The sequence below is a fragment of the Meleagris gallopavo genome, chromosome 29, assembly GCF_905368555.1.
Source record: "Meleagris gallopavo chromosome 29, MGAL_WU_HG_1.1, whole genome shotgun sequence".
Classification (NCBI taxonomy): domain Eukaryota; kingdom Metazoa; phylum Chordata; class Aves; order Galliformes; family Phasianidae; genus Meleagris; species Meleagris gallopavo.
Genome location: NC_139432.1, coordinates 4,008,598 through 4,032,163, shown reverse-complemented (window position 1 = coordinate 4,032,163; position 23,566 = coordinate 4,008,598). Strand labels below are relative to the sequence as shown.

General features: G+C 59.0%; 1 protein-coding gene across 7 annotated transcripts in view; it reads left to right on the top strand.

The window, feature by feature from the left end:
• SRCIN1 (SRC kinase signaling inhibitor 1) overlaps window positions 1–23,534 on the top strand; it is a 41,301-nt gene extending 17,767 nt beyond the window's left edge. For 3 of the 7 annotated variants that reach the window (XM_085210815.1, XM_085210814.1, XM_085210820.1), the window contains 18 exons: window positions 5,759–5,951; window positions 6,683–6,881; window positions 7,265–7,358; window positions 7,751–8,556; window positions 8,748–8,840; window positions 8,943–8,986; window positions 9,257–9,435; window positions 9,549–9,724; window positions 9,885–10,015; window positions 10,573–10,720; window positions 11,600–11,912; window positions 12,274–12,523; window positions 12,616–12,770; window positions 12,869–13,021; window positions 13,506–13,634; window positions 15,019–16,143; window positions 17,952–18,089; window positions 20,378–23,534. In XM_085210815.1, coding sequence (XP_085066941.1) covers window positions 5,759–5,951; window positions 6,683–6,881; window positions 7,265–7,358; window positions 7,751–8,556; window positions 8,748–8,840; window positions 8,943–8,986; window positions 9,257–9,435; window positions 9,549–9,724; window positions 9,885–10,015; window positions 10,573–10,720; window positions 11,600–11,912; window positions 12,274–12,523; window positions 12,616–12,770; window positions 12,869–13,021; window positions 13,506–13,634; window positions 15,019–16,143; window positions 17,952–18,089; window positions 20,378–20,482 — 4,431 coding nt within the window. In that variant the 3' untranslated portion in view covers window positions 20,483–23,534. Of the gene's footprint in view, window positions 1–1,209; window positions 1,243–3,723; window positions 3,751–5,758; window positions 5,952–6,682; window positions 6,882–7,264; window positions 7,359–7,750; window positions 8,557–8,747; window positions 8,841–8,942; window positions 8,987–9,256; window positions 9,436–9,548; window positions 9,725–9,884; window positions 10,016–10,572; window positions 10,721–11,599; window positions 11,913–12,273; window positions 12,524–12,615; window positions 12,771–12,868; window positions 13,022–13,505; window positions 13,635–15,018; window positions 16,144–17,951; window positions 18,090–19,578; window positions 19,827–19,891; window positions 20,302–20,377 lie in introns of those variants that run through there. The other 4 variants (XM_085210817.1, XM_085210818.1, XM_085210821.1 and 1 more) reach the window with 4 other exon arrangements.
• Window positions 23,535–23,566: the final 32 nt, after the last annotated feature.

The following is a 23,566-nucleotide window of genomic DNA, read 5'->3' as shown; positions in this document are numbered from 1 at the left end:
AAGGGGTCTGGTTTAAAAAACTAATCCGATTGGAACACTAATCCTGTTAACATTGAGATCGGGATTAATTCTGGGTTAATCGGGATAATCCTGACAAAATGGTGAGCATTAGGCGCTGGGTGAATTATTGTTGTGCCGTGAGCAGGGCGCTTTTGCTTCGGGGGTGAGATGCAGGTGGGGTGGGAGTGATGACCATGCAGGGAACCCCATAGGTGGGTGCACCCTGACCACCTTTGCTTTGTGCTCAGAGCACCCTGGACCTATGGTTTCATCCACCTTTGGTGCTCAGCCCCACTTTCCTCCGGTTCTCACTCCTTTTTTTCACTGTTGTGCGCCTTCAGGAGGTTCACAATCCCCCCTTGAACTGATTTTTGCTGTGGTTCAGTGCTCTGGGCTGCCCTGGAGCAGTCAGTGCACGAGGCTCAATGTGGCCATTCGTGTGCAGGGAGCAGGCATGGAGCTGGGGGTGCAGGAGGGGCTGCCACAGTGTGTGCAGCCCCCAGGATGCTCCCCCAGGGCTGTGCAGCCACAGGAGCTCTGAGGGGCCGTGTCCCATTACCTGGGCTCTGCCAGCAGACCGTGCTGCCTTCCACTCCTGGCACATCAATAATGAAGGATGAGCAGAGTTCGTTAGCAATGAATGAATGAATGAAGCGCTTTGTGACGCAGCGCGTCGGTTTCGTGTTTCCTTCTTCTGTTTGCAGATGGGTGGGAGCTGCTCAGGGCAGCAGCAGTGCTCCCAGTGCTGGGCTTCAGGGCTCCCTGCCCAACCCCAAGCATCCCAGTGGTGAACGCAAGCCGGCCTGGCTGCAGTACAGCAGCAATAGGATGGGACGAGGCAGGCAGCACTGCAGGCAGAATGTCCAGAAATCCCCACCCTCCAACTTCTGTTCCTGCTTCAGGAAAAAAAAAAAAAAAAAAAGAAAAAAAAACTTCAAAATTTCAATTAAATTTTCCTTGGAAGCGTTGACAGCAGCAGAGCTGCGGGAGGCACAGATGTTGTTTTGCTCCCAGCTTTGCTAACAGCTTTGCTTGCTGCTGACCCTCTGTTGGCAGCGTGGGGATGAGCGGCCGCAGCCCTGCACGTCCCGAGGGGTCCCTGTCCAAGCTCCATGTCCCCGTGCCATGGAAGCTCTCTGAGGAGTGCATCACAGAAGGATGAAATGGGGCTCTGAGCGGCACGGTGTGAGCAGCAGTGAGTGCTGGGGATTACGTGCAACGTCAATGCGAAGGCTTTTGCAGGTGCGTGGGGTGAAGGGGCTGTGTCAGCTGGCTTGCTCCATCCCTTTGGTGCTGAGGTCTGCCCACCTGGGAGCTGGGATGCTCTTGGCAACTCTGCTCCCTGCACTCTTTGCTTTGCCCATCCCTGGCCTTGCCTGATCGAGGCGGTGCTGCAGCGTTGTGGTCTCAGCGCTGCACCTTTAGCTCAGGTGACCAAAGGGTGGGATTTTAGGGCAGAATTGCAACGCCATCCCCGAGGGCTGTGCCTGTGGATGGGGATGGGCCAGAGGATGGAGCACGATGGAGAGCATGAGGAGACCTCAGTCCACGTAAGGGGTCCCATTGCCCCCATCCTGCCCTCACCCGTGCCTGTAGTGCTCCCCATACGTCCCCATGGCTTGAGCAGCGCCAACCTGTCCCCCCTCCCCTCTCTCTGGGTGGGTCCCCTTCCCAGCCCAGCCCCATCCAGCACAGTGCTGAGCTCCGGTCCCTGTCCTGAGAGCGCAGTGCTCCACCAGATGGGACTGCACTCAGTTGCAGGATTAAGTGCTGAGAAGGGGATTACAGGGACTTAATCCAGATCCGTGTCCAACCAGGGGCCGCAGCCGGGCTGTGTGCATGCAGTAAATAAGCAGTCGTGGTGCTTCGCTCAGGGCTGGGCTCACCAGCTCCATGCCAGCTGCTGCCCAAGCTGGGTTGGATTTCAGAGACCTTCTCCTTTATCCTGAAGCAGAGGAAATGCAGAAAGGCTGGGGAAGCTGGGGGGGACCCCTCCAAGCTCTGTGCCACCGCAGCAGCAGCGCGATGCTCCCTCAGCCCAGCTGCCCCCAGCACTTTGCAGTGCGTTATCCCTGCGAGCACAGCACGATGCGGTGTGAGCATGGCAGGGCTGGGGACAGCTACAGCCCCCCCATGCTGCTGCCCGGCTCCAGCCCAGCCCAGCCTGCAGGGTCCTGGGGAGGGGCTGCGCTCAGGGCTGGATGCTGCCTGCAGCAGTAACACGGCGAGGGCTGATCCCAGCCCACTGCAAGGCCAGGTCGGTGCTGGTGGGGGGGGGAACGGGGGCTGGGTAGGGTTGGGCTGCAGGTGGTGGTGGTGGGGGGGATGCTGGGAGCTTCATCTCTGTGTTGCAAATGATGTTCTTCCCATGGCTGAGGCGCTGCAGGGCACTGATTGTTGAGGGGTCAGCAGAGAGCTGAGTGAAGGTGTGAGGTTGGTGCTGGTGGTTGTGAGCCTTGCATGGGAACGAGCCGGGGTGCCCTGCTGTGTCCCTGTGTCTTTCTCAGTTCTTTCAGAAGTGCAGGGTGAAACCCTTCGCAGCTCCTCTGCCTCAGTTCTCTCCCTTTCCCCGTTCCCTGCCTCCATCCCAGCTATCCATCAGTGGGATGGGATGGGAGGCTGTGGGTCCCATCGCTGCCCCCACCTCACCCCATCCTCTGACCACAGCTGGAGCCACAGCTGGAACCTGGGAGTGGGGAGGGAGGGGGTGGGAGGAGGAGAACAGCCTTGCCCAGCCAGGCAGATAGAATGGAACTGCCTCAGCGCTGACAGGAAAGGGATTGTTGGAAGTTTTAGAGCTGAAAGAATCACTTAATTGTAGCTTATTTTTAGCTCCGGGGAGATAAAAGACAAAGCCCCCCCCAGTCTCACCCTTCCCCCATCCCACCTCTTTTACATAAGACACAGAACCAAAGCAGCACCCGGGATGGGGGGTGGTCTGTGCCCACGCTGCAGGGAGGGGGGTTGCAGCCCCCTGACCTCAGTGCTCATCACCACACCATTCTGTGGGTGCTTTTAGAGCTTCCTTTCCCCCCTCTGTGCTCGGAGCTGCAGCGTTACCATCCACCTGTGGCCTTGGGCAGCTTTGTTTTGCTTTGAGCAGCTCTGTTTTGCTTTGGGCAGCAGCACTCCTCTGCTTTCCATTCACCTTCTGCCCCTGAACTCCTAAGAGCGCAGAGCGGCTCCAGCTGCATTAACCCTGTGCTGCAATTCCAGGCAGAAATGGGTCATCTCCCAGCGTGGCATTGCAGGGACGGCCAGGGGGGGCTCCTCCCCCTCCATCCTGCTGCTCCTGGGTTCAGGCACCATGGGAAGGGTCTCGATGCCTGGGGTATGGGGAGATGTGGGGCTCCTTGGGGGCAGAGCTGGGGCGGAGCTGCCCCTGGGGGATGCAATGCCTTTGTTCCACGGTGCTGCTGGAGCTGAGGTGCCCTCACCCTGCACCCAGCCTGGGGTCAGGCAGCAGCGGATGCACGGCCACGAGCATCAGCTCCTTCCACAGCACAGCAACAGCGTGGAGGTCGATAAGGCCCCTGGGATGAGAGGTGCTCTGCGAGGAGGTGGAGGATATTCCGCTCGTTGTTGTTGTGTGCTTTGATATCTCGCTCCTCAGCTGCAGTGTGTGATACGGTCGGGGCCAGGAGGGGAGTCAGGTTTCCATTCTGGAGTCACTGCCTGGGTTTGATGTCGGGTTTCGATGAATGCTCTGTGCCAGCGCCCTGCACACAGCCCTGGGCAATGCTTGGCCAGGTGAGGTGTTCCCCACAAGGGCTCTGTGGGGCTGTGGGTACCTCCTACCCTGGTACCTGACCATCCCAGGCTTTACTTTGACTCCCAGCAAGGCAGAATTGGACTCCCCTGGGCATCTCCAGACAAGGAGGAGCATGGGTCTGGATGCTTGTTTGAGCCTTATTACCTGAGAGAGGGATAAGTCATTAGCGAGGCAGTGCAATAAAACACAATTCCCCTGAAGTCAGCTCATTAATGGTCCACAGGAGGCCAAGGATGTGGCTGTGGTGCTCTGTGGGTGCCCCAACCCCAGGGGTGCCTCCCCCTCATCAGCCCATGTGGGAGAAAGGGCTGAGTCGTCGTGTCCCCCCCCCCCCCATAGCATCAGGGTCTGCTCATCCCTCTTACAGGGTGGGTCGAGGCACCCATCCTGCCCCACTGCCCATTGCAGGGGCGCTGCTGGGGTCCTGGGGATGTGGGGTACCACAGGGGTGCCCAGCAGTGGGGGTGCCATGGGGGGCTCCGGGGGTCCTGGGGACGTAGGGGGGTGTGTGCCATGGAGGTGCCCTGCTGAGGGGTTTGCTGGGGGCTGTGTAGTGCTGCTGGTCCCTGCTTGGGTTGCTGTCTGAGCACGTGAGGCTGAGCATCAGGCTAATGATCAGAACAGTCCCTTCCGGGCTAAAAATCCATTAATTTTCATCTTGCCCTCTTTTTTCCTTTTTTTTTTTTTTTTTTTTTTTGGTGGATGCCATAATTAGCTCCATCAGAGCAGCTTAATTACTTGAGGTCAGCCAAAGCTGTGGGGCAGAGGGCAGGAGGGGTCCGGGCTCACCTGGGGAGGGGGGGTTGGCAGCTCTCCCTGCAGAGTGCAGCAGGGTGCAGCGCTGTGATGCTCACACACCACATCCCATAGCAACAGCGATGCTACATGGCAACAGCAATCCCCACCATCCTGCTGTGCTGAGGATACAGAGAGCCAGAGACCCCCAAACCTCACCCCCAGGGTGACAGAGCGCTGGGGATGGGGGTCAGCCCTGAGCCCCCCCATCTTTTGCTGCTGCAGGGCCCCCCCATGTGCAGTGCTGCTTTGCTCTGGCCCCGCTCCCGTCCTGCAGGAAACCTCTCCTAATGGCAGCATGCAAAGCATCTGTGCTGCCTGCAAGCTCTGCCTTCAAACAGCACCACCAAAACGAAGCAGTCAATTTTCCAGCAATTAGCTACAGCGAGAACATTTCAAGTTCTAGAAAACCCCGCCCCGCAGGATTAATTAAATCCTCCAATTAATGTCTAATTTAAATGATGATGATGGCTGTTATCATTTCGTATTGATTTTTCTTTTGGCTCTTAGAACAGAGCTGTTGTCCCTTCCACGCCGCCTTTTCCACACCCTGGGAGCTGTTTGTTCTCCTGGGTTCATTTGCCAGTGTTAAATTTGTGTCTGGGAAATGGAGCTGTGCAGGGCTGGGTGCTGAGCTGGGTGCTGAGCTGGGTGCTGAGCTGTGCTGGGTGCTGAGTGCTGATCTCAGGGGTTGTCCGAGCGCTCCTCCCAATGCACTCCTTTTTGCTTAGCCCACAGATACCAGCTCACAACACCCATGTCCATACCCTCAGCTTTTATGCAGAGGAAATACACTTGGCCGTGTGAAATTGGACTCCTGGCATATTAAATTTTTACTGCTGTAAACCCAAACCCATTACTTTCCCTTAGCTCAGGCAGCCATAAACCTCAGTGCTGCTTTGCTTCTAGGAGAAGCTGGGCATTTATGTATCCCGGGAGCTGGTTCATTGGCGTAATGGATGTGTAACCTCCTGTAATTGCTAAGGTTATTCCTGTGCTCGCGTGCAACTCCTGGCTCTGTAACCAGCCAGCCAGCGCTGGATTTATTGCAGTGAGTTGCTTGGAATGGCTTTGAAATGTGGAAAACACATGTGAGCAGTGCGGGGATGCGGGGTTAGGGGTATGTGGCCATACACGTGGGTGCAGGGCATGGATGGGTGCTGGGCTCTCACCTTCCTGCTCCCCTTGCAGACCAGGAGCTCCCGGCACTCACAGGGCTCCCAGCCTGGCCTGGCTGACCAAGCCAAGCTCTCCTTCGCCTCGGCTGAATCCCTGGAAACCATGTCGGAAGCAGAGCTGCCCCTGGGCTTCAATAGGATGAACCGGTTTCGGCAGAGCCTGCCTCTGTCCCGCTCCACCAGCCAGACGAAGCTGCGTTCCCCAGGTACTCCAGCACTGCCCCAGCCTTTTTGCATCCATGCGTTGGGAAATGCAACCCCTGCCCACAGTGCAGCACTGCTTATTGCGTCCATGCATTGGGAAATGCAACCCCTGCATACAGTGCAGCATTGCTTATTGCATCCATGTGTTGGGAAATGCAACCCCTGCATACAGTGCAGCATTGTTTATTGCATCCATGCATTGGGAAATGCAACCCCTGCCCACGGTGCAGCACTGCTTATTGCATCCATGCGTTGGGAAATGCAACTCCTGCCCACGGTGCAGCACTGCTTATTGCATCCATGCATTGGGAAATGCAGCCCCTGCCCACGGTGCAGCACTGCTTATTGCATCCATGCGTTGGGAAATGCAACCCCTGCCCACGGTGCAGCACTGCTTATTGCATCCATGCGTTGGGAAATGCAACCCCTGCCCACGGTGCAGCACTGCTTATTGCATCCATGCGTTGGGAAATTCAACCCCTGCCCACGGTGCAGCACTGCTTATTGCATCCATGCTTTGGGAAATGCAACCCCTGCCCACTGTGCAGCACTGCTTATTGCATCCATGCGTTGGGAAATGCAACCCCTGCCCACGGTGCAGCACTGCTTATTGCATCCATGCATTGGGAAATGCAACCCCTGCCCACGGTGCAGCATCACACCAGGATGTGTGAGCCCAGCAGCTGTGGAGATGTTGGCTCACCCCACTGCTCTCTGCTCGCTTTGCTTCCAGGGGTCCTCTTCCTGCAGTTTGGGGATGAGACGAGGCGTGTGCACATCACCCACGAGATCAGCAGCATGGACACCCTGCACGCCCTCATCGTCCACATGTTCCCCCAGAAGCTCACCATGGGGATGCTGAAGTCTCCCAACACCGCCATCCTCATCAAGGACGAGTCCCGCAATGTCTTCTACGAGCTGGAGGATGTCCGGTGAGGGACAGACAGACCTGGGGGGCAGCTCAGGAGCACACAGACCCTGATTGCTGGCACAGAGCACTGAGCGCATCCATCTCAGAGACGTGCTGATGATGGAAGCCTCTCTGCCGTCCCAATCAATGGGGGTGGGACGACCCTTGCAATGGGAAAGGGCTTCCTTGGAGATGGTGGAGGGCTTTGGGTTGGTGTGGTGGTGCTCATTCATCTCTGCAGAGCCAAAGCAGCCCCTGGTGCTGCTGTCTTGTGCCTCCTGCCTGGGCACGGCCACCAAACCCTCCCCCTGGGACCGCTGACATGGTTTGGGGCTCTGCAAGCAGCACGGGTGCAGCCCTGTGTGACTGCTGGGGCTCTCCTCATGGCTCTGCCTCTCCTTCCAGCGACATCCAGGACAGAAGCATCATTAAAATATACCGAAAAGAGCCGCTCTATGCCTCATTCCCTGCCTCGCACATCACCAATGGTGACCTGAGGGTAAGGGGCTGGGGCTCGGGGGGTGGGCAGCACCCCGGTGTGGGGCTGGGGTTGGTGCAAGGCAGGAGGGCGATGAGGAGGGCATGGCGATTGCATGTGTTTGTGGAAGGAGTAATGGCTGCGATTCGTCTTCCCCAGTCCTGGCATTGTTAAGCTTTGCTTTAAAAGAATGGATGTTTGGGGCCTGGCAGCGGGGTGTCATAAACGCGATAATTAGGGGATTCATCACAATGAATCATCCGCTCTCGGAGGAGAAGGAGGGAGCTGCCATTTGCCAAAGCCAGGGGGTGACACGTGGGCTGCTGGTCCTCGGGGCTGCAACCCCCAAGGCAGGGAAAAGGTGACGGGGCACAGCAGGATGCAGTGCTGACCATCCTTTCTTCTTTCCTCAGCGGGAGATGGTTTACACCTCCAGGGAATCCTCTCCCACCCGCCGCCTGAACAACATGTCCCCTGCCCCCCACCTGGCCTCAGGCTCCCCCCCACCCGTCCTGCAGTCCTCATCCCCCTCCCGTTCCCGCATGTCCTACAGCGGTGGCCGCCCACCCTCCTACGCCGGCAGCCCGGTGCACCACGGCGAGCGCCTGGCCAGCCTTCCCCCAGCACCCGGAGTCTCTCCCAGCCCCAGCGCCATCCTGGAACGTCGCGACGTCAAACCCGACGAGGACCTGGCAGGGAAGAACATGGTGCTGGTGAAGAACGAGGGACTGTACGCCGATCCCTACGGCATGGTGCACGAGGGGCGGCTCAGCATCACCTCCACGCAGTCTCTGGCCGGCATGGGGGACCCTTTTGGTTACTCGGGGGGGCTGTACAAGCGGGGCTCGGTGCGTTCGCTCAGCACTTACTCGGCGGCTGCGCTGCAGACGGAGCTGGAGGACAGCCTGTACAAACCCAATGCACAGATCTACAGCAATACGTACGGACCCGGCCTGGGCTTCCGCATGCCCCCCTCCTCCCCGCAGAAGATGGTGGAGGGGCAGAGCCCGCACAGCCCTTATTCGGGGCCGCCCAGCCGCTCCTCACCCGTCCGGCAGTCCTTCCGCAAGGATTCCTGCTCCTCTGTCTTCATGGAGAGCCCGGTCAGCAAGCCTCGCAACCCCAGTGCTGCAGGACCCCCCGAGCTGTTCCCTGGCCCTGGGGACCGTCCGCTCTCGGGGTTCAGCTCCCCAGTGCCAGCCAAGGACACAGAAACGAGGTGAGAAATGGCCCCGCTGAGGTTTCCCTGTGGAATTGGGCTCCGCCGGGTGGGTTGTCTTTGGGTACGGCTGGGGAGCGGGGCAAGGTTCCCTATTGCCAGCCCTACAGAAGCACAGGGTTGGGTGGTGAAGTGCTGCCTCTAACCCTAACTGTGTCACTACCCCTAACCCTCACCCCCTGTCCTCGCAGGGAGAGGATGGAGGCCATGGAGAAGCAGATCGCCAGCCTGACGGGGCTGGTGCAGAGTGCCCTGCTCCGTGGCTCTGAGGCTGAGACCCCCAGGTAAGGAGGTGGGGGGAAGAGAGGGGAGGAATGAGATCTGGGGGGCTCCTCTGGGCAGCTCCTCTGTGCTCCATGTTCACCCCTTCCTCTCTTTTGTTGCAGTGAGAAAACTGAAGCCACCAATGGCGGGACTCCCCCATCAGCATGTAAGTGGCTGGGGAGAGGTTTGGAGATCCCTCTCCCCCCAGTGGTGATCCCCACATCCTGGGGATGTTGTGGGTCCTTGTCCCCATCCCACGCTGGGAGCTCCAGGCTCACTTTTGTTCCAGCACAGAGGTGGTGGCAGTTCTGGGGACCAAGCAGCAGCACTGCTGGGCTGGGACACAGTGGGGAAGGAGAGGGTTTGTGGGGAGCCCACCCACCCAGACTGGAGCTCCACATCCCAGCATCCTCCTCTCGTCTCCCCCACCCCACAGCAACCAGCCGCAGCGGCATGGGGACCCCAGTGCCTGCACCCCCCCCACCCTCTGCCACCAGCACGCCGGCAGGGCAGCCCACAGCCATCACCCGCCTGCACATGCAGCTGCACCTCCACGACCTGCAGCAGAACGCCAGCGACCTCCGCAACCAGCTGCAGCAGCTCAAGAAGCTGCAGGTTGGTACCGTGGGGTCACCCGACCCAACCCCGGGGGCAGAGAACGCCCCTTTCCCGGTGACCTCATGCAGGGCAGCCCACCCAACCCTGCTTTGCCCCCCAAACCCCCCCAGCTGCAGAACCAGGAGACGGTGAAGACGATGCTGCGGCGGACGGAGACGGAGATCAGCGTGCGGGTGACGGACACCATGCGCAAACACGAGGACCCGCTGCAGCGCCAGCGCAGCCTGGTGGAGGAGGAGAGGCTGCGGTACCTGAACGAGGAGGAGCTCATCACCCAGCAACTGAAGTGAGCACGGGGTGGGAATCCTGCTGCCCACACCCCCCCCTCCCTGGTTCGCATCCTCCACCGGTGCCGTCCCCATCCCTGGTGCCATCGTTGTCCCCAACGCGGCTCTCGGTCCCTCTGAGGGGACCTGGTGCCATCCCGCCCTGCTTTGTGCTCACAGTGACCTGGAGAAGTCGGTGGAGAAGATCCAGAAGGATCTGGCGCACAACCACCGCCTCATCCCAGTGCAGGAGCTGGAGGAGAAGGCCGTGGTGCTCAAGCAGCTCGGGGAGACGCTGACAGACCTCAAGGGTGAGCGGGGGCCATGGGGCTGCACCAGTGCCCCAGTGCTCCACCAACTGCCAGAATCAACACAAGTCCTCCCGGCAGCTCGCTTGTGCCTGGCACTGCTGCCCCTTCCCCATGCTGACCCCCAGCCTGTGCACACCGCTGTTATTTTGCTGCTCCTGCAGCTTTCTCCATTCCGTCTCTCAGCGCAGAGTGGCAGAGCTCCGGATCTGGCAGCAGTCACTGAGGCTGCAAGAGGACACGAGGACAGTGGGGACAAGGGGAGGGCACAGGACAGGGGTGGCAGCAGCTCTGCTCTCCTGCAGTGAGATTGCCTGATGCTGAGCAAAGGGAGTGAGCTGCTCTGTGCCCCCCAGCAGGACATCTGTGGGTCCTGGTGACCGAGTGCCCATCTCCAGGCAGCATTGTGCCCGTGGGCTGCAGTCAGTGCCAATGGGAGGTGGGTTGGTGATGGGATGGTGAGCACAGGGAGGTGAAGAGGCAGCAGCCCGGGCTCCCTGAGACCCTTCCATCCAGATGCGATGGCAGCAGTGCTCTCAGTGACCCCGCTGTCCCTTCAGCCCAGTTCCCCAGCCTGCAGAGCAAGATGCGGGTGGTGCTGCGGGTGGAGGTGGAAGCTGTGAAGTTCCTCAAGGAGGAGCCGAACCGCCTCGACGGGCTGCTCAAACGCTGCAAGACGGTGACTGACACACTCACCCAGATCCGCAGGTGAGCTCTGCACCCAACCCCTGGTTCTGACCCAGCTCTGTGTCCTCCCCATCATGGCATCCCACGGCAGGGTGTCCTGGCTGCACCTCGGGGCGCACGGCCTTTGGGTGCTCCTGTGCTGCTGTCCTCTCTGAGTTGTGGATGGAAATTCCCAGAGCAATTGACAAAAGGTTCATTTTTCTGCTTAGAAATTAGGAAGGAAAAAAAAAAAAAAAAAAAAGAATGGTTGAATGACCCAAAGTGGAACGGACCAATCAAGCCCAACCCCAGTGGATTGAATCTGATTTCTAATGCCCCCAATGCTGTTCAGAGCGTAGGTGGGAGCCCCTCTTTGAAAACGGCTCCTTCCTTATCACCTTGAAAAAATGTGGCCGTGTATCTGGGTGCGATGGGAGCACTGAACGTGGCCAGAAATCTCATTCTTGAGGAGCAGAGCTGTTGGAGTGGAGGAAGCCATCTCCAGAGCTCACCTGCCCGTTCCCATTAGGAGACCTTTCAGCAGAGCTCACTGCTGGGGCAGGCTGTGTTGCTGGGCTCGCCCCGGGCGCTGTTCTAGCCTGGTTTGTATGGAGATGAGCTCGTCTGATGGCACAGCACGCTGATCTGCCTACCTGTCACTCTCCTTCCCTAATAACTTCTGAGTCCAAAGGCGATTTTGGGCAGATCTGACAGAGGGGTGGAATTTGGAGAGAGCTGCTTTCCTGCAAGGTTCGTGCAGAGGGACAGGCAGGTGGAGGAGCTGCTGTGGGAGAGCAGGCACTGGGGATGCAGATGCACACAGAGCTGTGTGCTTTTGTAGAGGGCTCCAGGATGGTGCTGTAACCCAGTGCCAGCACCATGCACTTAACCCAGTGAATGCCTTCCCTCTGTCCCCTGCAGGCAAGTGGATGAGGGCGTGTGGACCCCCCCCAACAACCTCAGCCAATCCCCCAAGAAGATGGCCCCCGAGACAGACTTCAGCAAAGGGCTGGAGCTGGAGATGCCCCCGAGCCCCCCCGTGAGCCTCCACCACCTGACAGCTGGCACTGAACCCCTGGGCATGCCCAGCTTTGGGCACAGCCCCCCCCAGACCCAGAGCCACCCTTCCAAGAGCAATAACCCTTCCCGGGCTCCAGAGATGGTGCCTGCCAAAACCCAGACGGGTCCTGAGACGCCCAGTAAGAAGAGCGCAGACAAAGCTGTGTCTGTGGAGGTAAGAGCCCGGGGGGGTTCCTGCCTGGGAGGCTCCTCTAATGGCTCTAACCCCACTGGAGCATCCAGCTGAAACTGGGGTGCACCCTCCCTCGTGGGTTTGGAGCTGATGGAGCGTCTTAATAGTGGGGAGCCTCAAATATTGGGGAGACCCAACGTGCAACTGGGATGTGGGGGGACGGGGGGGCTCCAGCACGGCCTGGGGGAATCTCAGTGATGCGTTAGAGCAGCACTGGTGTGGGCTTGGCTGTGGGAGATTGTGGGGCAGCGGGATTCAGTGGGACAATGGGGAGATGGTGGTGGGACAGTGGGGTCACACGTTGCCCATAAGGGCAGGGCTGCAGTGGGCTGTGCTGTCACAGGCTGCTGAGAGGGACTGGGAGGAGAAGCGGGCAGCGCTGACCCAATACAGTGCCAAGGACATCAACCGCCTCCTGGAGGAGACGCAGGCTGAGCTCATGAAGGCCATCCCCGACCTGGAGTTTGCTGCCAAGCACAAGCAGACCACGGGCAGCAGCAGCGCCGCGTCCACGCCAGAGCATAAACCATCCAAGCCTCAGCATGCACAGAAATCCACGGGGAAGGTGGACCCCAATGGCCGCAGAGGTTCAGGTATGGGGAGAGGAAGGGGGCTGCCTTGGGTTTGTGCAGGACTGGGACAAGGGCAGGGGCAGGGCTTGGTGCCAGCTCTGCTTTCTGCTCAGATGAACTGACGGTGCCGCGGTACCGCACCGAGAAACCCTCCAAATCACCACCTCCACCCCCACCCCGCCGGAGCTTCCCCTCATCCCATGGGCTGACCACCACCCGCAGCGGCGAAGTCATCGTCACCAGCAAGAAGGAGCCTGGCTTTATGAAGGTGGGTGGTGGGGCTGGGCACCTGGTGGTCACCCCACGGTGGTCACCCCACGGTGGTCACCCCATGGATGCAGTCCCTCACCCCTCGCTGCCCCACAGAAAGCAGAATCGGAAGAGCTGGAGACCCAGAAGCCACAGGTGAAGCTGAGACGGACGGTGTCAGAGGTGGTGAGACCTGCATCCACCCCACCCATCATCGCCTCTGCCATCAAAGATGACGACGATGAGGACCGCATCATCGCGGAGCTGGAGGTGAGCACAGCAGTGTGGGGGCACGGGAAGCACGGCCCACCCAACTCCAGGCATCTGCAGGAGCAGCTCTGGGAGAGATCCCCACTCACAGCACTGTGGCTGCCATCCCCATCCTCGCCCCATCCGTGGGGACATGAGGACGTGCAACACTGCGGTGACTGTCCCCATCCTGTCCCCATCCTGTCCCCATCCTCATCCCATCCATGGGGACATCAGTGGCTGTCTCCATTCTCACCCCATCCCTGGAGACATTCAGTGCTGCAGTGACTGTCCCCATCCTGTCCCCATCCTCATCCCATCCATGGGGACACAAAGCACAGTGGGTGCCGTCCCGTCCTCACTCCATCCATGGTGACATGGGGACAGCATGATGCTCTCCCACCAGTGGTTGCCCCCCGGTAGTGCTGAGCCCTGTCCTGGCTGGGCTCCATCTCTGCCCACCCGCTGTGCCTCCCTCCTCCAACACAGCTGTTTGACTTCCCAGGTGTTTCAGAGAAGCTCTGCCTCCCCTTTCCTCCCCACGCTCCGTTACGATCCTCTCGCGGCTGCCGTCTCCCCTGGGCACGCAGACATGTGGCCCAATGGAGCCTCCGTTGCAGCCGAAGGATGGAAGGTAACATCCCTCCTCCTGCAGATCTCCTCCTGGCTGGCTGCACTTAACCACCGCCTCTCCCATCTCTTAACTCACTTCTTCCTTATCCGGTTTAACCAACTAATGGCTTCTCTTCACTCCTCTGCTCACTGCCACTGCGTGTACGGCACCGATGCGGCACCGACCGAGCACCAATGTGGCACGGGGCTGCAGCACTGGGGCAGAGGTTGGGGTGGGATCACTGCTCTGATGGCACTGAATGGGGCTGCAGACGGCGATGCACGGCACTGCAGGAGGGAGGGGAGGGGATGCTGGGAGCCCTGGGCTGCATCTCATCTCTTTTTGTTGAGCTGGGTGTTGGTAATGGGATGAAACAGAGCAGTGGGGATGGGATGGAGCAGAGCAGCACTTAGGGAGCAGAGCAACAGGGATGGAGCAGAGCAGCAGGGAGGGAGCAAAGCAATGGGGATGGGATGGGGCAGAGCAGTGGGGTGGGATGGGGCAGAGCAGCAGGGATGGAGCAGAGCAACAGGGACAGAGCAAAGCAATGGGGGTGGGATGGAGCAGAGAAGTGTGGTTGAGATGGAGCGAAGTGGTGAGGATGGAGCAGAGCAGTGGGAATGGAATGGAACAAAGTAATGAGGATGGAGCAGAGCAATGGTGTCAGCAGGTGGAGCAGAGCAGTGGGATGGGATGGAGAAAAGCAGTGAGGAGGAGATGGAGCAGAGCAGTGGGGCAGGCGCTGGAGCAGCCCCTGCTCAGGGCAGTGCTGTGCTGTGGAGCTGAGGCCTCACTGCTGCAGCTCAGGGGAGCAGTTCTCCTGCCAGAGCATTTCTCCTGCAGGGCACGGCCTGCTGCAATCCCCTGGGTGCTGCACAGCTCATTGCACATCCCTGGGACTGTAACAGACAGGTGAGGGGAGGAAGGACAGGCTGTTCCAGGTGACTTCTTGCTGCTCAGGGATTTAAAGGTCTGGCACCCACTGCAGCTCATTTGCAAGGGCTCATCCCTGCCTTCAGATCTGCTGAGAGCAGCACGGGGATGAGCAGCAGAGGGCTGCACTGTGCTCTGACACAATTGTACTGCTGCAAGAGAAATCTCAGCCAGACCACAGCAGTCAGGTTCCCATACGCATCGGGGAGGTGCAGCAGCACCAGGTCTGTTTCGCTGAAGACTCCAGCTCACTTGTAGCCTAAACCTCCTCTAAAGTTGCCATGCCCGTGGGAATACCCATGGGGAGTGCTCGAGCAGCCCCTCCCTGGCTGAACAAATCCTTGCAGCGATGCCTGGAGGCACAGCAGGACCCGAAATAACCCGGGTGCTCTTCCCCAAGCAGCTGCCATCCCCCCAGCACAGCATCCCACGCTGCTCCCAGGCCCTTAATCTGTCTGACTTCTCTACCTAGGAGCTGGCAGCCCCAGCAGCCCCGGGGAGCAGGGCTTTCTCCCTCCCGCAGATTGTGCTCACCCAGTGGGTTTCTGCACCGCCGTCCCCCGAACCCGAACCCGCAGTGGTGGTGGAACAGCGCTGCTCTGAGCACGGGGATCCCGCTGGCCGAGGAGGAGCAGGAGGGGAGCGCACAGCCGAGGTGGGGAGGAGAGGTGGAGTGTCAGCCAGCAGCCCCAGCAGGTCTCCGTGTGCAGCTGGGAGTTCTCCATCCGCAGCCCTGCAGCCCCTGAGCGCTGCACCCCGCACACTGGGAAGGACGCGCAGGTTCCCCCTGGCACACAGCGAGGTCCCGGCTGTCCCGAAGCACAGAGCAAGCTGGCCGGCAGCAGGAGCACGAGGAGACCCTGCTCCAAACTCTACCAGAAGGCACGAAGGCAGCAAGGCTTCTCCTCGGTGCACTTCGGCTCCTTGTCCCCAAGGGATGGTGGTGGCACTCCCCCTTGGTGCGGGCACTGAAGGGCACAGCATCGCCCCGCAGCTCATTGGTGATGCAGAGCCCAGAGATGGAGCTGGGCAGGATGCATCCCTCCCTCCTGGATGTGCACGGAGGGAGCAGCGTGGCAGCACGCCGGTGCCAAGAGCCAGGAGCCCCCCAGCCCTGCAGGGCAGCAGATGGAGCCAGGCTGGGCACCCCACGTGTGTGGCAGTGCAGGATCAGAGCTCTGCTGGGACTGGAGAGGGGGGGGTGGCAGCTGAGGGGTTCCACAGCCCCACTCCTCAGGGAAGGAGCGAAGCAGAGGGGTCCCCCCTGCACAGCATGTCACCACGCAGCAGGGAGATTTGTGAAGGTGCCTACCAGAGATTGGATAGCCTGGAAGAAACCATCCGTGAGCTGGAGATGACCATCAGTGAGATCAGCAACCAGCGCTCGGCTGAGGCTGCGTTCCCTGCAGGACTGCTGGGACAGGCAGTAGCCAGGGTTACCAGCCAGGAGACTGAGGATGGTGTGGGGCACAGTGAGCACTGTGATGATGGCACTGCCCTGGATCTCAGCCAGACCAAAGCTGATGCTGCCAAGAGTCCATCCTTGAGCCACACCAAACCTCCTCTGCTTCCCAAGCCGCAGCTCAGCACGCCTCAGGTTTATTTCCTGTTACTCCTCTTGCCGTGCTCTGCCCTCGGATCTGCTCTGATGTCTGCTCTTCCTCCACCTCCACCTGCTCCCTCTCTGTGACTCTACCTCCAGGCAGAGCTGAGGTGCGGCACCCGTCTCCTTTTGGAGCTGATGTGTAAAGGCAGCAGCAGCAGCACCACCCACCTGCCCACTGCCACCTCACACCTTCCTGGCTGTGCACCAGGGCTGGATCCCACCCTGGTGGCTGCAATGTGCCACGCAGGGTGCTGGGCTGTGCAATACTGCGCTCACAGCCCGCAGCTCCATTGTGTCAGGAGCAGCGTTTGGAGATGGAACCCTCATTTGAGCCAGCAGGGGTTGGCTTTGGAGGGGGCTGATCCACCCTCCAGGCGGTGGGTGGCAGGAGGATCCCACGCTGCTGTTGTTACTGGTTAGGGGGCACGGATCCCCCCGGGCTGGGGCTGCCACCTCAGACCCTGGGAGGGCAACTGCTGTGCGCACATCCCACACCCCAGGGTCTGTCCCTGCTGCTGGGCACCCAAGGAATGAGTTCTGTTGGTGTGCCCTGGTGCTGGGTGAGCAGAATGGGAACGCAGCTCCTCTCCATCCCGTTTTGCACGAGCACTTTTCCGAGGAGCTGCAGTTACAGTGTGACTGCAGAGCAGCAGATGTTTCTCCTAATTAAATCACAGCTCAGGCTCCCCAGCGCCGTCCAAATGGGTTTCTGCTGGAATCTGCAGCAGCCACTGGGCTTGCTGAATAACTGGAAAAAGATTTGGGGGGGGGGGGGGAGGAACCACCCCCAGCCGCTCACAAGTCAGCCTGCTCCTTTATTAACAATCAGCGCTGCTGAATGAATCTCCTTTTTCATTTGCAGCAATTATCTCAGCCCTGTTTCCTGGTTGCACCGGGCCTCTCGCTGCAGGAACAGCCCTCTCCAGTGGGTGTAGCTGCAGGTTCTCCTCTGGTCGGGTCCTGGAGCAGAGCCATGGGGTGGATTTATGGCCGTGGCTGACATGCGTGCTCCCAAAGCAAAGCTGAGAGCAGGGCTGGGCAGGGGGGGCTGCACTGCATGGTGAGGGCAGAGGGCTGTGAGCTCAGATACGAGCACCTGCCTGGATGTGGGGGGATGCAGGTGGGAGATGGACCCCTTGTGCAATGGTTTCAGGGGTTCCAAAGGAGCACAGAGGGTCCCAGAGCACGGGCAAGGAGGACAGGCACTGGCATTCCATGCAGGCAGCAATGCTTCTGATCTGACCCCAGAAACAACCTGCTGGCTCTGACCTGGTGCAGCCAGAGCATCCTGTGTGTGCTTTTGGGGCAGCACAGCGGTGCCGCTTTGGCCACCAGACCAGGCTGGCACAGGGCAGGTGGGGTTTTGGGGTGCCGATGCAGAGCGCTCCTCCCGCTGCTGCTCTTGCGAGTCTTTGTATCTCAGCCTTTGCAACCTGTTAATAAAAAACCTCTGCGTTTCCACTGTCGTCGTTTCCACCTGGAATCTGCTTCCACCTGCCGTCGCCTCCTGTCCTTTTTTGGGGCTGGGTGCTTTCCTCCTACCCTCCACCCCCCAGTGTTTGCTCCTCACCCCCCTGTACGTGGCAGTAGGGGCTGGCGGTGGGTCCTGCCCGCTCCCTGGGCTCCTGTGGCACACGGAGCTGATGACCCCTCCTCGGCTGCTGTGATTGTGGCAGAGCCCCGCAGCCCTGTGGTGCTGGGAGGACTGGGATCCCGCAGTGCCTGGCTGCGGGTTGTGCTGCTGTGGGTTTCCCCCTGTTCCGAACTTTTTAATCTCCCCAAATTCTCTGTCCCAACAGAGTGGTGGTGTTTCCATCCCGCCCATGAAGATGGTGAACCCGGCATCCAGGCTGAAGCAGAGCCAGCAGGGCAGCCCCGACAAGGGCAAGCACATCAAGCAGAGGATGGAGTACATGAGGATCCAGGGACAGCAGCAGGTAGCCTATCTCTAGAGCAATTTCCCAGCAGCAGGGCCAGCTGCAGGCTGCCCACAGCCCCTGCCCCCCCTGCACTGTGTGTTATGGGGTGGTGGGCACGAGGTTACTGTAGTGGGATGCTGGGATGGGGGATGCAGCTCTTTGCTGAGCAGGGGGTGCAGGAAACACTTCTGTGCCACGCTGGGTGCTGCTGGGTGAGCCCAGCACCTGGAGCTGTGGTGAGGAGGGGGTGCTATGGGTGGGGGCTGGAGCCCTGCAGTGCATCCCCCTGTGCCAGGAGGGGGGCGGTGGGATGGGGCGGTGGGGTGGGGCGGGGGCCACAGCAGCTGGAAGAGGAGAGCTGTGGGATGGGACTGTGCCTGTCCTCAACCCAGCACCGACCCCATCCCCATCCTTGTCACTGGGACTGGTTGCACTCTGGGTACCACAGCCCCATCCTGCTCCTTCCTGCCCTCCCTCTCCTGCCCCAGGTCCCAGCACTGCCCCTCCCTGCACGCGGGCAGCACCCAGCCTTCCCCCATCCTGTCCTCCTCCCCTCCCCACTCTGTGTCTCAATCCCTTTTCCCTGGGGCTGTCCTTGGCAAACCACCCAATGAACCCCATTTTGCTCATTCTGTCAGATCCATAAAAAAAAGGGGGGAAAAAAGAAAAAAAAAAAGAAAAGCCAAACAGCCTTTCTCCCAGCTACCTCAAACTGCAGCCGGGGTGAGCGATGAGGAGGGGGGATTTTATGCTATTTGGGCAAATGTCTACTGAGCAAAACGAGCCCCTCCCTCCCCACTGGCCCCAGCTGTGCATGAGGGCTCAGCACTGGTGCCATTTGTCACTGCTGTCACCAGGACACGGCTGGGGCAGGGGCACAGCTGCCCTCAATGCGCATTGCAGCCCCTCACCACCTCCTGGTGCTCACAGCCAGGCCCCCCCTGGCAGCTTCATGCAGCTCTCAGCCCCCAGCCCCCCAACCCAAGGCCACAGAGCTCTCAGTGATGCCACCAAACCCTCTGCCTGGAGGCCACGTGTGAACTCAATCCCAGCTGTCCCCATCTCACCTCGATGGCAGCACCATCACAGCCCCCTCCTCACCAAGACCCCTGGCCCCCCTTTCATCCCCACTGTCCTTTGCGCAGTGCCCACCCCCTACTCCAGGGACCCCTTTCTGAGCCCCTTCCCAGTGCCGACCCCTCCTGCTGTCGCTCCTCTTGGCTTCACCAGCTGCAGGGTCTGTCGCTGTGGCTGCTGACAGTGGGCTGGGGGCCGGGGGGGGGCTCTCAGAGGAACCACCAGCAGCTTCGCTGCGGCACCCCGGGCACACAGCGCAGCCCGTGCCCACCCTAACGCTGCCATTCTTGTCCCCCCCCCACCTCTCTGCCCCGTCCCCTCTGCCTGCCTGCCTCTGTCCGCCTGTCCGTCCTCCTGTCTGTCCATCCGTCTGTCTCTCTCTCGTCTCGCCCCCCCACCGTGGGAATCCCCTCCTCCCCCCCCAATCCAGTAACGCGTGGAACCAGCTCGTCTCGTGCTCTTTGTGGTGGACCTTTTCCAGCTGCTTGACCTCAGGCCTGAATCAATGCTGCTTCTGAACAAACTCCTGTTTGGTTCTGTTTTCTCTCTCTTTTGTTTTTGTTTTTTGTTTTTTTTTTTGCCTCCCCTTTTATTTATTTATTTTTTTCCCCTGTTTTTGTGGATTTTTTCCCTTTTGTTTTTTTTTTTTGTTTTTGTTTTTTTGGTCTGTTTTTCTTACCATACTGTCCGACTCTCCTCCCTTTCTCCTCCTCCTCCTCCTCGGCTCTCACTTCTCTTTCCAGGCCGCTAGACCATCCAAAGATCCTAGCGAGACTCCCCCTGCAGAGAAACCCCCCTCGGGCAGAACATCCATCCCCGTATTGACTTCCTTTGGGGCAAGGAACTCCTCCATCTCCTTCTGAGCCTCCTTGCCGACTCCAAACATCATTTCCTCACTCTGGGGCTGGGCTCCTCCTGCCCTGGACTGTCTCCTCTGGGCATCTCCACGTGCCCCCCCCCATATCCATGTCCCACCCCACATGGCCAGCTCAGCCCGGCTGCTGCCCCACGCCTCGCTCCAGCCAGCCAGCCACAGCCACTTGCTGTTTCTTTTCTCTCTTTCTCTTCCCCTCTCCCCTTTCTATTATTATTATTATTTTCCACGTATTTCCGTTGTTTTCTTTTCGGTTCTTCACCTTTTTGGTTCTCCCCCTCCCCCCCCCTTCCTTCCCTCAACCCCCCCCCCCCCCTCCTCCTCCTCCTCCACCGCCGTTTGCTGTTTATTGAAGAGCTCTCAGAGCTTCACCCCACGAGCTCCAAGCAACAAGGACCCAGCAGGCAGAGGGGGCAAAAAGCAGCAGCCGAGGACCCCCCCGCCCCCCCCAGCCCTCTGAGCTCAGGACACCGCATGGGGACGATGCTCCGAGGCCACCTGAGGTTCGGTGCTGCCCGAGGAGCATCCCAGTGCCCAGGGAGGTGGAAGGCTGTGATACGTGGGGAGGCGTGGGTGGGTGGGTGGGTGGGTGGGGGTTGGGGTGCTGAGTGGGGGGGGGAGGGTTTGGGGGCCATCCCCACCGCCGTTGGCGTTGTCCCTATCGCTGTCGGTTCGTTACGTAGCACTTTAATGGTTTGTCTGTGTTCCCCCCAAGGGAGAGGGGATGCTGTGATGCTCTGAGCGTGTGGGGACATCGTGTCCCCTTCGCCGTCACCCTGCGGCCTCGGGAACACTGGGGACAAGAGGGGCTGTGCCCACGTGGGGACCCCGTGTCCCCTTTGACATCACCCTGCGGCCTCGGGGACACTGGGGACAAGAGGGGCTGTGCCATGTGGGGCACTGTGTTCCCTTCCCCATCCCCCTGTGCCATTTGGGTCATGGGGGACAAGAGGGGCTCTGCCCACGTGGGGACCCCATGTCCCCTCCCCCATCACCCTGCACCTTTGGGGACATGGGGGACAAGAGGGGCTCTGCCCACGTGGGAGCCCCACGTCTCCATTTCCATCAGCCTCCTCCCTTGGGGATATGGGGGGCAAGAAGGGCTCTGCCTATATGGGAACCCCGTCTCCCCATCGCCCTTGGGGACAAGGGGGACCCACAGGGACAGAAAATCCCAAAGCCCCCATTGCAGCAGGGTTGGGGGGGCAGCGGGGTGAGGGGTGAGTGCAACCCCCCAGCCCCATACAGTGGGGGGGGGGAATTGGGAAGGGGGGGAGGGGGGGGCACGCTGCGTGTGTGTGCATGTGTGTGTGCCCGTGTGTCCCGTGCCGTGCTGTCCGTCTGTCCCCAGTGCAACAAAGAGTTGGAATCGCTCCTTTTGTTGGTTACTTCCTTCGTCTTTGGGTTGGTTTTTCTTTTCTATTATTTATTCCTTTCCCCCCCTCCTCCCTCCCCCCCCCCCCCCGGACACCTAAAATGCTTTTTTTTGTTGTTGTTGTTGTTGTTAGTTTTTGTTGGTTTTTCTTTTGTATATCAGTCATTTTTGTACAGAAGAAAGAGCCTTTTTTTGGATAACAAAGGAAAAAGGAAAAAAAAAGACAAAAAAAAAAAAAAGACGCAAAAAAAAATAATAATAATAATAATCATGATGCAATTTCTTTGGATTGCAAAAAGAGCAACTCTTTACATTTAAGTGAAGTGTCTTAACATTTTATATTGTTTTAAAAGATATATTTACATATTATATATATATATATAATATACGTAATATAAATATATATCTAGAGATATTTAAAAGAGGAAAAAAAAAAAAAGAAAAAAAGAAGAATAGATCTCTTCCCATCCGCTGTGTGAGGGGGGGGGGGGGATTTTCCTTCCCTGTTCTGCTCTGATGGTGAGAGGGTCTCCCACCCCCCCACCCCCCCCCCATCCCTGTGTCCCCATGGCCCCCAGCGAGGCCGGGGTGGGGGCCAGCAGCTCCTGGCAGCAATAGCAGTCATTTGATGATGCGTTTGATTTCGGGTTGTGATTAATTACACTTAATTATTATTTTGAATTGAATTTTTGTTCTTGGTACCAAAGTGGAACACTGTAGCAAAGCCACAGCTTTTATGGATGTTTTTGGTTTTGGTTTGGTTTTGGTTTGTTTTTTTTTTTGGGGGGGGGGGTCTTTGTGCCTGACCCCCTCCCCAGTGCTGTGCCATCGTCCCTGTGCTCAGTGCACAGTGGGGGTGTGAAGATGGGGGGGGGGGGCAGACTGTGGGGCTGAGTGCATCGCAGCCCCCCCCCGGGGGGGTGGGCACAGGGCTGGGGGGGGTGGAATTGGGATGCAGCTGTGTGTGTGCAGCAGTACTGCAGTGCTGTGTGCACGCCAGGACTCCCCCCCCCCCAATATCTTGCATTGGGACCCCCCCCCCCACCTCCAGCTTTGCCCCCCCATCGGCACAGAGCACAGTGGGGAGGGGGGGGGGGCATGAGGATGCTGCCATGCAAATGCAGAGCTGCAGCACTGCTGTGTCCTGGTGCGCGCAACGCTAGGACCCCCCCACACACACCCCTCGTGCATGGTGACCCCCCCCCCCCCAAAGCTTTGCACCCCCATTGGCACAAAGCACAGCGGGACTGGGGAGGGGGGGGGGGATGGGAATGCTGCAGTGTTAACACAGAGCTGCAGCACCATGCATGCCAGCCCCCCCCTCCTTCCAACCTCCATGCATGGCATCCCCCCCCCACCCTGCACCCCTATTGGCACAGAGCACAGCATGGGGGGGGGGGGTTTGCAGTTCCAGCTGTGAGCTCAGCTTTAAGTAAGGGGGGGGAGGGGGGGCACAGCCCTTAAGTTTGCGTTGGGTCCCAAGTTAAGCATTGGGACCCCTATGGACCCCCCTGGTGCGGAGCTCAGCGCTGCCCATCCTTCTGGTGTCCCCCTCCCCCTCCTTTGTCCCCCCCCCGTCCGCTGTCCATCGGGCTGCTGTTCTCTGTGTGTCCGTGCGTCTGTCCGTCACCTCATGGCATCGTGCAAAAAAAAAAATCCTCGTCATCTCCAATAGAAAAAGAAAGGAAAAGGAAGAATCGCGTGCGCGCTCCCGATGAGGGAGAGGAGGAAATAAAAGGGGGGAAAAAAAAAAAAAAAGAAAGAAAAAAAAAGAAAAACAAAAAAAGGGGGAAAAAAAAGACAAAAAAAAAAAAAAAAAAGATGTGAAAATGATACCCACCACCCCCCCCACCTCCAAAAAAAAAAAAAAAAAAAGGAAAAAAATAATATAAAAAATATATATAAAAATAAAGCATGTGTCCGGAGGCTGCATGCGCACCCCGCTGTGCTCGTCTGGATGTGATCACTTCGAAAAGGACAAAAAAAAAACCCACAAAAAAACCCCACAAAAATAGCCAGAAATCCTGATTTCCTGCTGCTCTTTCGAGGCTCTTTTCGGGGTTCTGTTGTGTCTCTTCGCATGGATTTTTTCTCGTGAGCTGTGCTAGCGGTGGGGGTGGGGGGCAAAAAAAAAAGACGGGGGGGGGGGGGAGGGGGGGGAGCGTCTGT